The sequence below is a fragment of the Aythya fuligula genome, chromosome 10 (assembly GCF_009819795.1).
Source record: "Aythya fuligula isolate bAytFul2 chromosome 10, bAytFul2.pri, whole genome shotgun sequence".
In the NCBI taxonomy this organism is placed as follows: Eukaryota; Metazoa; Chordata; class Aves; order Anseriformes; family Anatidae; genus Aythya; species Aythya fuligula.
Genome location: NC_045568.1, coordinates 12,957,760 through 12,974,583, shown reverse-complemented (window position 1 = coordinate 12,974,583; position 16,824 = coordinate 12,957,760). Strand labels below are relative to the sequence as shown.

General features: G+C 38.9%; 1 protein-coding gene across 1 annotated transcript in view; it reads right to left on the bottom strand.

Annotated features, from left to right (window-relative positions):
* Positions 1-3,369: 3,369 nt before the first annotated feature.
* PRKAR2A (protein kinase cAMP-dependent type II regulatory subunit alpha) overlaps positions 3,370-16,824 on the bottom strand; it is a 54,705-nt gene continuing 41,250 nt past the window's right edge. The window contains exons 5-11 of the mRNA XM_032193937.1: positions 15,064-15,170; positions 13,826-13,979; positions 10,635-10,736; positions 9,065-9,139; positions 6,742-6,807; positions 5,931-6,069; positions 3,370-5,358 (exon numbers count right to left, since the gene is read on the bottom strand). Coding sequence (XP_032049828.1) covers positions 5,225-5,358; positions 5,931-6,069; positions 6,742-6,807; positions 9,065-9,139; positions 10,635-10,736; positions 13,826-13,979; positions 15,064-15,170 — 777 coding nt within the window. The 3' untranslated portion in view covers positions 3,370-5,224. The remainder of the gene's footprint in view (positions 5,359-5,930; positions 6,070-6,741; positions 6,808-9,064; positions 9,140-10,634; positions 10,737-13,825; positions 13,980-15,063; positions 15,171-16,824) is intronic.

Here is a 16,824-nt window from a genome sequence, read left to right as displayed (position 1 = left end):
ACCAGTGTCACCCACTAAAGCACGGCCTCCGGGCCGAAACGAGCGGTCCCGGAGCTAGGTGAGCAGGCGGTGGTAAACGCCTGAGACCTGCATAGATGCTTGTGGTTGATCTGAAAAACTGTGAGAAAATCAGCAGAAAGGGTAGAAGTTCCTTTACTTTGCAAAAAAATTGCCCAAGGCGAAGTAACGTCCTGAGCCTAAGAGTTTCACAGATTCTTCCTTCTTTTAAATAACATTCATCCAAGAATTAACACTCAGCTGGCAGGGTAACACTGCAGTAACCTACACTTCAGATAGGGTCTGCCACACAAGAAAGTATTTGTCATCAAGCTACCCAGTCTGTGAAAAGGTACCTACTGCTGATAGGGCACAAATCGGGAGACAACACCTTTAGGTCAACTACAGCCTTGGGTGATTTGAAGGAGGTATTCATAAGAGAAGGCAACACATCTCACAATAGGCTGCCAAAACAACCTATTCTGTCTTCCAGACAGATCTTTTGAATGCTTAATCAGTATCTTACCTGCTATAGCCTATAACCTATAATAGCAGGCCTGTCCTAGTCAATATGGGATCATTCCTCCTCAATAAAATCTTCTGTAGGACTGAAGATTCCCTGCACTCTTGCCCTCAGTCCTCCTTTCCTGAGGAAAGAATCCCAGTTCTTTGTCCTTCTGTAAAACATGACATTTTCTAGATCCTTGTTCATCATTCTGTTGCCTTCTAGCCCCTTCACATGTCAATATCTTCCTTTAGGGCCCAAACCTGAAGTTCCGTATTGCGGCAGAGGCTTCCTCATGATGAGCACCACAATCCACCTGGACTACACTCCCAGACTCATTTAAAAACTCTACAAGAAATACTAAATGCTTAGAAATAAAGCTTAAGCAAAAGCAAATGTTGAATGTTATGAATGTTAACAGATAATTTCACACAAACCAATTTTTTTTTCAAATTATTAGTTTGGTTTAAAAAGCAGCTTGCCACATAAAATTCAGTAGCTGTAAGTGCAGGCCAGCAAGAGATCTCTAGTGTTCCTCCTAGGAACAGAGAACCAGTTAGCACAGCACTCAAATAATATTTCTACAATAATGTGGCAAACAGGTCAGAGCAGCCAGTTTTATTTGGAGCAATAATCTTGACAGTATTTTGTATTATTTTTTAAGATATTAGTAAAATTTTGTCATCGAAGAGCAAAAAGTGGTGGTCAGATAACATACAAATCTGTTTTGGTTATTGCAATAGTGTGAGTGCTGTTCTCCATCAGGCTCTGATAACACAAGCACCAGAAACTCAGGCACTCCAGGAAAATCCAGTTAGCTGCTGTAAAGCCTGCTCCTGCTGTAAGCGCTGTGGGGGGTTGTGTCAGCTGCAGTAAACAATAAAGAGCACACACAGGATTGTACCAGGAAGGCTGGACACAACATGTCAGTTTTTTATTAACCAAAAGTGAAGCTGAATCCAAGTGGTTTAACTTGTTAAAACCATATGCTTATACGTCAGATATTTTTTTTTCATGTTAACACTGTACTGCAAGAACCAAACTTTGCAGCTATTCATCCTTTGAGAATCAAATACTAAGTGTAAAATGAATTAAAATAAGGGTCCCTCAATGAATCAATTAAAAATATTTAACTCAAAAGAACAGACCAATTTTAAGAACTGTCTTATGAAATTCTCCCACGTGAAAGACTTTTAAAGCACTTGGAGCCTTGAGGTAGCAACTTTATGCAGAATTTAATTCCCCTTCTGCCCCACAGAGCAGAGGAAAATTAGTAATGCATTATTAGCTCCAGCCAGCTAAGCGGAGTTGAGTGTTCTCCCATGAGGTTAGTGACTTTCTTCCACCTTGAAATAGCAGTGTAGTGCTGCAGACAATCAGGAGAAAATCCACAAGGAAGGCCTCTTGAAATAAAATATATGGTTAGAAAGAAGTGAAAATAATCAGCAATAACTGTAACAACAAAAATTATCTGGAGTGAAAAAAAAACAGTGTTTGTATTTTGGCAAGACTAGTTTACAAATACAAGTCATGAACAAGCGTCCATTTTCAGCCAACAGAAAAGAAAGAATGGAAGTGACATTCAAAGGTTGTTTTTTTTTTCCCTCTGTGCAAAATTGCACAGTTTTGTTTTCTTGTCTAAAAGAGAGCATTTTTGCCCCACTTTTTTTTTTTACATTGTGAAACCTGTGCTGTGACATTAAGTAGAAATACCATATGCCAGGATATTCGACCACTGAAAGCTCCTCTCACTGACCTCACAACAATCACAAGCAGGAAATCAGAAATGAGACTTTTTCCTCCAAGTCTCAAAGACACTATCCTCTTCACCCACTTTGCTGCTGAGTTCTTTTATTAAAAACTAGATCTTTCTCCACTGTCAGAGAATCCACAGAAGATTTACTGAACACTGAGCAGTAACAACAAAAAAACCTGTGCTCATTCTCCCCAGCATTTGTGAGAACAGTCATAGAGAAAACGAATAAGCTTAGACAACAATGCAGGCAGAACTTCATGACGAGGCACCTCACTCCACTCCTTGGTCTTCGTATCACCCCTTGCATGTTTTCGGATTTAGCTCATTGCTGGTGCTGTTTGGCTATCCAGATACCTGGCTATGTTGAGCATCTTACTAGAAGCTTCTATCACTCACTACCTTCATGTTCCAAATTTGTCCAGAACATGTTGGTTAAACCAGACCAAACTAGTCATGCACATTGCAAACTAGAACAGTTTACATGGACCAGCCTTCTTAAAGGTCATTCTGCTTCAGCTGAAGGTCAGGTTGCCTCTCTACGCCACTGAACAATGTCACAGATCCTGGATGCAGGATGTTATTGCCCAGTATGCCTTTGCTTCAAGGAATCTAGAGAAAGATAAAACTTCAAAAGTTTGTTCAAATCCTCCCTTCCAGGCAGAATTACCTTACAAATCTAACATTGGTCTTGCTTGGGTGTTGTTGTTTTTTTTTTTTGGTTAAACTTCAAAACAATTGCCAATGTTTGCATGTGCTGAGGTATTCAGTCCTGTCCTGCAGAGAACCAAAGAAGCGGAATCCATCTGTAAGGCAGCCCAACCTGCCAGGCTCCTCCAGATAAAGGAGAGGATATGACAGTCACAAGCTGGCTTTAGAGAGACTTCTGTCTTTGAAGCCAAAGTATCAGTGTAAGGGCCTGATGAGTGTTTTTTTCTTTTTTTTTTTTTCCCCTCTCTTTTTTATTTGTCTTAAAAAAAAATAAAAATCTGTAATTAAAAGAATTATATTGTCTTTGGTGTAAAACCTCAGAAGCACAAACAAAGTACCTGCTGCTTCTTTGGCTGTAACTTATAACAAAAAAAGAAAAAAAAAGAAAAAAAAAAAAAAAAGAAAGAAAAGAAATCCAGCCCAGGAAAGCAAGGGCAATTCACTGTTCTAAAATACATGCAGTTAGAACAGCCACTACACATTACAACCAGAACTTTAATATGGAAACACCTTGTTCAGTGGTGCCCATTACAAATCATTTGCATCATATAAAAATATGACTCCAATTACAGTTACGGGACAATAGCCAAACTTATCAAGTTTCCATCTTACGCATATTGCAGGAACTGGGACGTCCTCATCAATTTAGGGAAAAAAGATTTATCACCCAGAAATCAACTTGCAGCTAAGTATCTTGTGCCTTAGAGAAATGTCCACTGTCATAACTAGAAACAGGAATTCAACATTAGCATCCTTCTGCTCTTGCTCAGATGGCCATGAATAAAAAGAGAAGGTTCTGTTAGATTAACATCCACAATTAAAATACCATAATCCCCATAAAAACACCACTAAGTTTTTTGTGAGCTGCAGAAGAATGCAAATTCAAAGGGTCACTAGATTTATTACCCACGAATTCAATGTTTTACTATATATATTCCATTTCACACCATAAAAATGTTCTTCTTATGGTCTGATTCTTATTTAGATAGTACTTTGATAAAATCTCAGCTGTATACCAATTAAGTTCATTAAAGCTGTAGAAATAGAATCTACCTAGAAAATGCTGCAAATTTAACAGGTATTTTAGATAAACATCATTAGCTTAGCTATCACCTAATCCAAAAGATCCCTCAGGTACACCAACTGCCTAGTTAGCAAAGACATTTGCTTTGCAAAGTCCAATGTTACCAACTTTTCAAAAGTTTTTAAAATCAACATGGCATTTGGAAGCCAAGTGGACTCGAAGTGTCCAATAAAGTTAGAATACCGTGATTTATTTTTTTTTTTCCGGGGAGGAGCTCCTATAAATAAGTACAGAAGTAGCTTTCCTTTAAATTACATAACATTCACCTCCTTAAAAAGTTTTAAAACTGACCCAGACAACAGCACCCTGGCAAATCTAGCAGTATAAAGGATCTCCGTAAGCCGAAGGTGGCCATCTATTGTGATCTCACCACAATAAAATCCACCTGATGTCAGAAACAAGGAGCAAATTTGGGGAGATGACAACTATGACACCTTCCAGCCATTTGATCTGAACTCACTGCACACTTTTTGGGAAGCGTGGAGCAAAACAATTTTCTTTGCTGCTCAGAACACACTTGAAATTTAGTAATACTTCATTTTCTGCATTTTGCTGCTAAGCAGACTCTCACCTGTGTCCCCAGCTCAGTTTACTTGGTTTAAAGAGCTATAGTACCTGCATCTTCCAGCAGGTAGAAGAAAACTTCAGTGCCACCTTATTAACCAGCTCCACTGATATTTTAACTTCAAACCCAGATGCTACAATTAAAAGCAAATTTGACATTGTGTAAGGAAAACAATATAAGAAGACAATAAGCCTACACAAGGCTTATATTCCACAGGTTGCCTCTGCAGAATAGGCAACCTCCCACCACAAAATCTGATCTGAAAATTTATCACAACGGGAATACCAGGAGGAAGGAGGCTTCTGTATCTTGTATACTTTGGATTTCATATCAGGCACTTGAACTGTTGAACAGATGCCATTCTGAACCAAGTAAGTGAACTCAGGGTTAGAATCATCTTTAATCTAGGTCTAATAATGAAGTATCAGCAGCAAAGTGGAGGCAGGGAGCGAGCAATCCATCTGTGCTGAGACTTGCTTATGGTTTTTAAAATGCCCAAGAAGACAGCAGCAGTAACTGTTCCGTAGTGTCCGTTTTCCTTGTGAGTTGTGTTGCTGATAGGAGGCTTTTCTGTGTCTTGAACTAAGAAGGCATTGAGGTACCCTGTGCCTAATTCCCTGGATCCAACAGGTCCATGCTAGAGCCAAACATTGCCACCAGCTGCTCCTCATAATGCGTTATATTCCTCTTCATAATATTCATGCAGGGTCCAAGCAACCTCTCAAATGCTTGCACATCCATGACTGCAAAGAACAGAAGTGAAAAGAAGATTGTTTATCAAAAAAGACACCACATACCAATCTAGTTTTTGATCTCAGAACACAGACCTTCTGTCTAATCCATTTGGTTCTGCGGCTCCAACAACAGCCACATAAACAAATCCTATCTCTGACTTCTCTCTGTCCTGTTGCTTGGAGAAACAAGATTAATGAAATACACACCTGACCTATACACACCATGTAGGCACTAACAGATCACCTGGAAGCTGTGACAATCTCTATATAAGAAGCTGATGCTGAAGTCTGGAGTCTTGGTGCAAGTTCCCCCTTTCAAAGGGCACAGACCATACAAGCAGGGAAAACAGAGCCTGCTGGGCAGTTATCCCCACCCACCTGAAACTAAAGGTCTGAGCAGAAGATAGTGGCACTTCTCAAACCTCATCATGGAAACCCACTCCAGGCCAATGCTCTTAGCTTCTAGCATCTGACCACAAGGTACCAAATACTGGCCAGGTTGTGAATACCTGCTCTGTCAGGGGTAGTCCACAAAACAAAGACCAAAAGAGAGTAATTAGAATCATAGAACATCTGCTTACCTAAACATTTGACCTCCCCAACAGCATAGGCAGACGCTGCCCTGGGTTTGTTGGTAACAAGTGCAAGCTCTCCAAAATACTGTCCTCTGTGACACCGAGCAATCTCCACTTCTTGGTTAGCTTCCTTACTCGTCATAGTCTGTAAAACAGTGCATTTTAATTATTCACATGCAGTTCTGTCTTTCTACAAGGCTCAAGTTAATCCTGGATATCCTGGGGATGTGCAACTGCTCACTGGTTTAGAGCTTTTAAACCAGCAGTCCCCAAATCATTCCCTGTACTGGTAGAATACCCTGACAGAACGTTCAACTACAAGTTTGATTGTATGCCGGCCCACAAGTTTTGAGATTGGCAGATACTCACAGTTACAGCTTTGGGAACTGCTATTACATTCACGTAACACAGGTACAAAGTTTTATCATGGACGAGACTTTGCTCCCTAAGGACTGCTCCAAGCTGTACAGAGATTCATTCAAATGCCAATGGCTATGTCATCACCGGAGATAAAATGCCCCAGCTTAGTTAGCTGTAGTTTGCTATAACCAAGCATTTCCACGCTTAAGGCCAGCGAGAGTACATTAGGTCAGTTTGCAGAGGAGCAGATACAAGCGAAAGACCTTCCAACTTTAGCAAACTGACTTCTGGCCACTTCAAAAGAGAGATAAGGATTTACAACCTACATCACATAAGTGACAATGATAAATATCATTAAAAAATCAATCTTAAAATAAGTTAGGTTTTTGCACACTGCTCACATTAATTGATCAAACCAGGGATTAATCTAAAGCTTGATCACCCAATTTGAACTTACCTTGCTTTTAATCATGATTTTTACTTCACCAGATTCTACAATGTAAAAGGAATCTGCTTTATCACCCTGTGAAAAAAAGGTAAAACATTTTTTGTTTGTTTGTTTACTGTAAAAGTATATATAAAGTGATATTAAAGCACTCATTCTGAAGTACGCTTTGTGCAGAGATCTGCTGGAATTGAGTAACACTCAAATTCTTAAAGCATTAAAAGATGATTGGTTATGCAAATATATCAGAGGAAATCACAGGGGAAGAAACTATTAGTACACATCCTTCAGTGACAGAGGAGGTAGAAAGGAAAGAAGCAAACAGGGTTGACAATACACAGCAAAATCACTTAAGTGCACACAAGTCTTCTGCTACTGATGAAAATAACCAGAAGTTAGTGAAACTAACTTGGGCCTAGAATTTTCAGAAGCAAATTTTATAAAACATCAAGTCAGTGACCACATTTCTAGATGTCAGTAGGAAGAAGGATCCATTAAACTAAGTATGAGCTCAACCAATTCTAGCTAAAATAGTGTGATCAGCAGAATCCAGAATAGCTGTACTTGAGGAGCATTAACATAGAAAGGAAGAGGAGGACAGTTTACAGGAAACCACATCCACAATGCAAGCCATCTACATCAGGAATGACGCAACAGCCATAGAAAGGTTGTGAGAAAAATAAGGAATGAAGCACTTAACGGCATCCTGCCATTACATGAAAATAAGTCACACCAGGAAAGTGGGAGAACCTCCAAATTGGTAGCCATTTTATATCAAATTCTATAAGGATATGCTAAGGTGTTGCTGAATAACTGAGCATTAAGTAAAAAACTTCTGTTTTAGTCAAACTCAGCTGTTTCTATGAAAAAGTCCTATGACTATACCTAGACTTCAGTAAGGCCTCTGACACCATCTCCAAAAAGATCCTCACAGAGAAGCTACTGAAATGTGTGCTGGATGAGAGAAAAGGGGTTCATGGTATTGGTACAACTGCTGTAATGGAAGAGCTAGCAGTCTTTCCTAGGCATAACATTTCATCATCTTTAGCAGTGTATCACCATCACCCCGAACAATCCAGACTATTAATCCTACTTGTATTTATTTATTTATTTATTTTACAGCTAATTACATCCTTGTCCTTAATTCATTTATTACAAAGATTAAAACCAACTGCACAACTGGAGGCTGATTTATAAGCTTTGATTTTTCTGAGAGTCCAGTTTTCTCAGGTTCTTAAGCAACAAGATTTTCAGCTTACAAAATTGAGCAGCTTTTTGGAAAGAAGTAATTTGGTTGTATTCGCTTATCAGCAAACTAATGTTTTCTACATTCGGTGTTATCTGACATTTAAGGTAATTAAGATCAACTATTCAAGACATTATCAAAGAGTCACACTCCATTTATAAAACAAGACAATTTACGGTCAAAAGCCTACTATTTCTGGTAGGCCAAGGACTTTCTTGCATTAACTCCTATTTGAACTAGAGCACTTTCTTAAAATAAGTAAATATACAAAGCAATTTCCAGCGAAACTTGATGCAAAATTCTGGTGTTTCATTGGTAAAAATATTCCAAAAAGTTATTTCTGTCACATAGCTTCAGCTTGAATTTGTCCAGCTTCACGTTCCACCAATCTGGCCTTGATCTATTATAGCAAACAAAACATATCAACAACCAGAGACTGTTAGTTGAAGTCAGACTACAACATTGATATACTCTTTTTAAGAGCATTAGGAAAAGAGTGGTTTAACTAACTTTGACAGTTTCATAGTACAGTTAACTCCGTTGAGTCCAACTAGTAAAATATTCCCAGTGAGTTCATTTAGTTTTATTCAAATCATGCTCCTGTTAATTTGTTTGATTTTGCAGTTTAGTCAGACCTAGAAATTGGAGATGTTTTTACTATGTGCTTGTGCCTCCTTGTTTAATCTGGTCACAGATGCCTATAAAAGGTATAGCTGGGAATGGAAAATAGCTTTCATGGAAAATTACATAGACAGGTTTACTTTCAGCTTAACGCACACTCCTCTGGAAACCTTGCAAAGACCATTTATGAAAAGCAAGTGGACACAAGGAGAAAAAACAAAAGTTAAAGTAATAGAATAAATACGTAGTGAAAGACTCAGTGGTCCTTCCCCAGATATTCAAAAACTGGTTAAATAAAGAGGAGGTTAAGGTTTAAGGCAAAATCTGGTATGGCCCACCTGAAGTTTGTTTAAAGAAAAAATAAGTGATGCCAAGTTGATTCAATTAACATGATTGTATAAGTAAGTTCCACATAGTAAAAGAAGAAGAGATGAGAGAATGATAAATGGGAATTTAGACTCCAAGTACCTGAGCAATGATACGTTCCCCATCTTGATACACTTTCTCTCCTATAACATCCACAATTTTCATTCGCTCTGATGCCTAGAACAAAGAGGAGAATTAAGCAAAATTATCTGTCTGCTACAGTACACCTCTAGTAAACTTTGTAACTCAGAATTGAAGAAGCATTCACTAGACACACACGCACAGAGAATCTGGGTACTGAAAAATGCAGCCCCACAATGACTTTGTTAAATTGGCCAACAGTTTTCAAGACTACCATAATCACTCCTAGATTAGTGAGAGGAAGTAGTGATCTGAAGACGACACTGGGTCTAAATTGTGAGCAGGCATTGCAACAGGATGCCCAGCAGCAAGGTCAGGAGGCACTAATCTGACATGCAGTGAAACATGCCTAAGCCTTCACAAACAGGAAGGGAGAAAGGACAGTTAAATTTATCTCCAGTGTTTCCTGCTTCTCATCCAGCATACCACAAAACATCGTTATTTGTACATTTTCAGTGTGAAAATGTATTCAGAAAGGAAGAAAATCTTAAACAGTTAAAAATGAATACCTTAACAGATGATTCAGTTTTAATCCATTCATTTCACAAATGCACTTCAATCTAACCCATGTTTGAGAAACTGTTAATTCTGATCCACACATGATTCAACTGCAGTGTGTCATGCAAAAAGCCATCCAGTGCTAATGAGTTACTTTTCTATATCCTTAAATATTCATGAGTCATTTTGCTCAAAAGTCACATTGATTGAACTAGTTTAAGCCAGCCATTGAAGAAGATGTTATGCAATTCACCCCTTCCATAGCTATCGGCATATGTCCAAACTAATATATATTAGAGGTTGCTGTTCACACCTATCATTTTGTAATTTTCTCTTAAGAAGATTAAAAGATGTTCTGAAATACAAAATATCAATGCTAACAAAGAAATCTAAGTTGTGGTATAAGGCAAAGGCAGAAGCATACCAATGTTCAAAGCAGTTTGGTATGGCTACAAAACCCTTCTGAAAACACAGTATGAACACAGCTTAAAAGTGACTACACATCATTCCTAAAATCATGTATCATACACATCAACGTAACACGTGTCAGCTCTGCCTGGTCATTTTGTTCCCAGGCAGCAGTGCTTTCTTTAGCCTGTTCTTAGTTTAACTCCTGAATATGGGTTAAGGTTTAAGGCAAGATCTGGTGTGGCCCACAGCTATGAAATTAAAACCATTCACAGTCAACAAAAGGCCAGATTTTTCAGTGATTGTACCATTACTTCAGTATCACACCCTCAAACAGAACAGAAGTTGTGAGTCCCAGTTTTCACTTTAATGCACATTCTCTGTTTTATATTTTGTTTTTAAATCTTTATACAGATTAAGATAAAAATTGTCTATTGTGAACAAAGGATATGAAAAAAAATATTGCACAACTTCAACAACATAAATTCAGTTGTACAGAAAATGGGACATTAAAGCAGCTCTTAAAAATCTGTAAGCAAAACTGACACAGATTTCTGATATAGCAGAAACACTGACTGCAACGATAATGCTAGTGCAAGAATCTGATATCTCTGAGAGTCTTTACCTCCAGGGATTTAAGAAGGGGCACTGATTCAATAAATAACTCGTACGTCTTCCTCTTCTTTGCATTGTTTTTCAATATAATTCTTTTGAATGTCACTCGATCCTGCAAGAAACAGCACAAATTATTCCTCTCAACTAAAATGCTTATTGATTAAAGAATTAACAAACATTAACTAAACAGTGTAAGAAACATTGGATATGAGAGTCAGGCTATTAAATTGGCACCATGGCACCATATCCTTCGCAATGGTGATCCTAACAGCTCTTGTGGAAGTATTTACTATAATAACAAACTGAAAGACAGGGAGCTCTCAGACAAACTTGGTTCTTCTCAGATAAGACTTAAGAATTCCCCTTTTAGTCTATCTTGTACTGTTTTTCAGAGTTGAGTTTGTTTTCTTTTTTGATTGATTTTTATTATATCTTTTGTGCTTCCACAAAGAATAAAGAAATTATTCTCTTCTTGTTGATGCCATTGGAAATTGGAATTTGCAACACTTATTTGGTAAAGCAACTACAAGATTAAGTCTGAACGGGATTCTTCTGTCCTCAATTCAGATTTAGATCAGCACAAATAGCATCAAACAGCAACAGGCTTGATTTCCTCCTCCACCTTTAAGGATCCAAGAGGCAGCTTTTTGCAGAACTAGCTACTTCTGAACTTCTATCTGTCCACATGTACCATAAGCACCTTCTTGATGCAAAAACGCTCTGGTTTGCTTCTGAAGCCTAAATACTGGGCAAGATTTCCAGCCTGCTGCTCCACCACCTGCCCTGCTGACTCTCTTTTTTCAGGCAGCAGTTAGTGCTGTACCAGCTCCATGGCCAGTGGGCGGCAGTACGTGCCTGAGTGAAGGCAAGCTCACCCAGCTAACTACATCTGTCTCAGTACCTGCAGTGGCAGACATGTTTGCGAGTTTATTGTCAGAGATATTAATGAATTGCATGCAGAAAAGGCTGGGCTAAAATACCTGAGAACACTGCTGAGAAGGGGCACAAGAGAGCTGCAAATATACAGCACATCCAGGCTAAGGGGAAAGGCACTTGCCCACCAGTATTTTTGTTAGTGTTTGCATAACAGTAATGCTCACGGCCCATAAACGATGTGAGCATGAATGTAAAAATCAAAAATAAAGTCAGAAGAAAGGAGCAGAAATTGGGTCAGGAAAAAGGTCCCCCCAAATATATATATATATACATTTTAAATATACCACAGAATTAGCAGCAACATCCAAAGTCCCTGAGAGACACTCCTCTGCATCTTCGTTTTCTAAAAACATCAACTGATACTTCAGAAGAGAGATTTTGAGGTGAAGTGGTGTTTCCAGGTACGAGAACAGTTTTATGGGATGCAGGCTACATATACTTTGAGAGGAAATAATGACTGATGCTGGTAGCACTACCAGAATATGTAAATTGAAGGAGGTGACAGATGAACAGAATAGCGTTACTGTTATCCAAAGGACAACACAAGATGATAAAGCCTGAGGGACTGGTGTTTGTTTGTTTTTTTGGGGGGGTCTTTCATTTTAAAGAAATTCTTCAGTGGTAGAAGTCTCTTCAAACGTACACCTTTGGAGAAGCAGAGAGGTGCAGAAATTGTCAGGGGAATTGCAAAAACATAAAAAATTCAGAATTCATTTGTTTCATCAGTGAGGTAGGAGAAGCAGCAGTATTTGGACAAAAAAGGCAGAGCAGTGATGGAAGCATACACAGTTGTGAGGCTTTCCCCAGACACATTCAATAGCAAGTGGTGAGGACATTTCTCTGCTCCATAAAAAACCCCCATTTCATTACTGCTTTGTGCTTGAGCCTTCCATTAGCCTAAGCCTGCAATGCAGCAGGAGTAACCCGCACCTCCTAAATGGCAGACAACCTATAAGCTTTAAGAATTACTTTTACAGACTAGTAAAGATATGTTTCAACTACATCAGGCACAAAATAATACAATAAAACATGTCAACAACAGAATAACAGGAATAAATAACCTAAGTTTTAGACAGAAAAAATGCAACCTTAGTTAATAAAATATCCACAGGACAGACATCTAGCAAAAGGTCCGCCTTCAACTACATCTTGCTAATTAAGTGAATGTAATCACAGAATGAAAACAAAATTAACCTGATTTGTGCAGCTCTTTTCAAAGGCAAACTGGAACAAAGAATCATCTTCCCAGTTTCTTCCTTTTATGAATGGGCTCTGTACGTAGCTATTTTGTTCAAGAAATTAGATACTGACATTACTCCCTGGCTGATTTACCAAAATCTTTTCTTTCAGCTCACAAAGAAAAGGAAAATCAGTTCTCTCGGCAAGTGCAGAGATTGCATAAGCACGCCATGTGTAGCAGCTTATCAGTCGTATAATCAAGGTCACAACACATGGTGAACCCCCAGCGATTGTTGCTGCGGAGCCCAGTGCACACAAAATATACAACACTTTTGGCTTCAAAGGCTTCCCTGATAGCACAATTTGCTTATTATGTGAGCCCTTACAGATGAGTAAGAGAGCACTGTGAAAATAACCCTATCCAAATAGTGTAGAGAAAAGAACTAAAATAGGAAACTAATGTCTACAGCTTCACATTAAACACTGCTGGGCTAGAGACAAAGCAACATTACCATTTAGCTTGGTATCGCAAAAGGTCACATTGACCCGAGAACCTCTTCCAGGGTAACACAAAGGGACCAGAAACATCATGACAGTTTATTCTGAGGGAAAACAAAGCTTTGGGCAGTTTTCCTACTCTTCAAATTACTGACATGCTCAAGAAGATATTCAGCACTGTCCATATCCCTTAAAGCAGACAAAATGGCATAAAGGTGAGTTGAAAATAAAGAATGTTATTTAGATACTGTTTTTCTCTTCTGCAAAATATGTGCATTAATGTCTCCACTGTTCTCTGCAGGATGAAGGGACATTTGTTTTTTCCCTAACAAAAGCTCTGATTACATCAAATGCAAAATGATAAAAAGGACAGATAAAACTAGCAACACAGTTTTTACAGATGACTTGTTCCAGAAGGGTGGCCAAAACCATTTGCACAATGGATCTTTTATGCAACAAGGTGAGATAACAAATCGTGATAAAATAGCTATTAGCACAAGGAATCATACTGAGAGAAGCACCTGCTGCTAGACATGGTGAGTTAGTATTTCAAACAGTACGCGTATGAGAGCAACTTCCTTTCCTTACCAGTCCCCAAAGGGCTCCTTCTGTCGTGGCAACAATGGTGGCAGCTCTAGGAGTGTTGTACAGCAACGCCAGTTCCCCAAAACTGCCGTGATTATCATAGCGGCCCACACAGCGTGCCTGGTTGTCTTTTGCTACAACAATATCATACAACCCCCTGGAAAACAATGGAATAGGTGCTTTTCATTAGACAACATTCCAGTACGGACAACAAAAACAGTTTTTTGCTGTTATACAAATAGTCCTCTTATTGCTAGGTGTGACGGAACATGCTTTATTGAGTTTTCCAATTGCCTGACATTAAACTGCTTCTAGCTACAGTACTTTCACAATATCTTTCCATTAATAAAGCATTTTAGTCCCGGTAGATCTGGCCAGAACCTAATTGCTTTCCTCTGCATAGTATTTTGACAATGCTGTTTTAAGTGATCCAGCCAGGGGAAAGAAAGGTAGGTGGATGCTCTTTAACTGCATCTGTCTTCTGACAGCATGTGTATTACCCAGTGAGGCCCCTTTGGGGTGTCTCGAATCCATCTATAACCTTTATTTGGCTGTTTTTTCAACAATATCTCTAAAGGTTGTTGCTCCTGATGCCTCTCAGAGAGGGAAAAGGTCTTTTTGATCTAGAAGAGCCATCTGTGAGCACCTTGAGTGAAACGGAACAACTTCTTCCCATTCCTCAGCCTGAAAGTCACTTACTAGTGCCATTTGTTTCCAAATAACTATAGCCATGTAACCTTCAGCCTAGCATTCAGATGTCTGCAGCCCAAGGACTCTATGGGTGAGGTGTCACTGGGTGACCTTGGCTCAGCCTTATAGAGGGAACTTGCTGAGCTATGAGAGTCTGTGAGCTAAAGCTCTGCAAGGTAAGAAGAATAAAGACACAGACCAAAGTGTCATTGTTGAGATGGTAATCACACATAGCTCAAGGACTCAAAAGAAAAATGCTCACATGAAAAAATATAAAATCCCTAAGGAAAAAAAAAAAAAGCAGAAAAGGGCAACTCAGTAAGATGGTGGACACACCATGAGGATGTCCACCTCTGTCACATTTGATTGCCCTTGGCAAATGATCCAAAAGTCAACGGGAACCTAAAGGGGAACATGGAAAGACAAAAGGAAGAGGCAACAATTGCAAAAAGCATGTTTCCTTCGGAAACTATCTTGGAGTAAGTATTCCCTGGTATTTCTAAGAAGCTGAAAAGAAACATGCTTCACTTTTCAAAGGCACAGCTGCTTACCACTCAATAACATAGAAGTTGTCTCCATCGTCCCCTTGATCAATCACATGTTCCTGAGGTTTCACCTTCCTCTCAAACATGGCATCAAGGACCTGAGACAGCTGCTCCTATAAAACAAACAAGAGGGGGAAAAAAACACACTCACAACTTGGCATTATTTGCTGGACAAAGGCAAATTCATTTGACCTGATCTGGATAATGAACTGCAACATGCACTGCATTATTTTTACTTGTATGCAAATACAAGTAATTTTGATATTGAATTTTGCTTTCAACTAGAAAGTACTTCACTTTGTTTCTTGCTTATTAATATAAGTTCAATATTGCAGACAAACAGATGCTTCCCTTACAGAAGGGCTATTATCTCAAATTTATGTTCAAATTGCTTTGGCACTGAAATGGTATGCATAAGTTAAGCACATATGTATAAACACGCTCTCGCTTGGTATAATCTGACACATCTTCACTGCAATGGATACATATGGATTTATATCAGCAGTACACATATTTCATTGTATGTATGTCTCAAAAGCACACCACAATTTATTAATATCTTATTTGCACTGTCATCAGCCAAGAGCCCCAACCATGACAAGAGCTGTACTCAACAAGCCTCTGGACAAACAAAGTTATTTCCCCAGATACTCTGTGTCTTAGAGAACCTGGAGCTTCTGCACCAGATGAGATCAGGTAGCCACCGAAGGAGAACACATACAGAAAGTGGGATAAGCTTTGGCAGCATAGCAGACGCAAATGGGGTTTCTCTGATGAGCCATGACTAAACTTTCTTTTGTACACAGCACAGCCAAGGAAGTTGTAAAAGTCAAAGCCCACGCAGACAGCACAACCATACACGATACTGCTATTAGCACTCTTGCAAATACAGGTCATCCAAAGACTTTTCAAAACTATCTATCTGTTCTGGTGAGAGAAGCCACTCATATAAAGGCTTCACCCATTTTCTGCAGGAGAGGTCAAACCACCCAGCCAGGGAAAATAAATGTTATCTCCTCCCCCTTAAACACTGCACTCATCCTACACCATTTTCACTTAACGACTAAAATTTTGAATTGAGATGTACAAGTTATTAAAATAAATGCCTAACACTTGCAGTATGCTAGAAGCTCAATGTATTTGACAACATTACTTGTTACATTATCTTTCATTACAGCATTCCTCATGGTAAGTGCTAGGAAATTAAGACACAGCAGATAGGCAATTTGCTAAAGCCCACTGGAAGACAGTGAGATCCCACAGTGGTATTCCCACTGCAGACACGTGCTGATTTATTCAATACCTACACGGCACATCAGTTGCAGAGCTGGGGTTAGGAACCATCTCACCCTACAGCCAGACATGAGATAAAACTCTCTAACACTAGAAACTCAGATCTACTTTGCTTTCTTCTCCAGCTTCCTTCCTACAGTCCTTTCCATGCCGGCACAGACTAACAAGGATTTTTTTATTTATTTTTTTTTTTTTAAGTACACGCCATAAAAGCTTTTAAACTACATTCCCAATCACATAGCAATTTAATAATATATCTTTTAGATAATTCTAAACAACCTTTCACCTAACACTGTAGGTGAATAATCTTCTCATTTTCACAGAGCTGGTTCAGACATTACTGCCATCGCACAAGGATCCAAGCACCTTGCCATTTCCTACACATGAAACACTACAGCTCACAGAAAGTATGTGCATTTCTCCTCCATTTTTTGTTTCACAAGAGCTCCAGAATAAAACTCCAGGTTAAAAAAA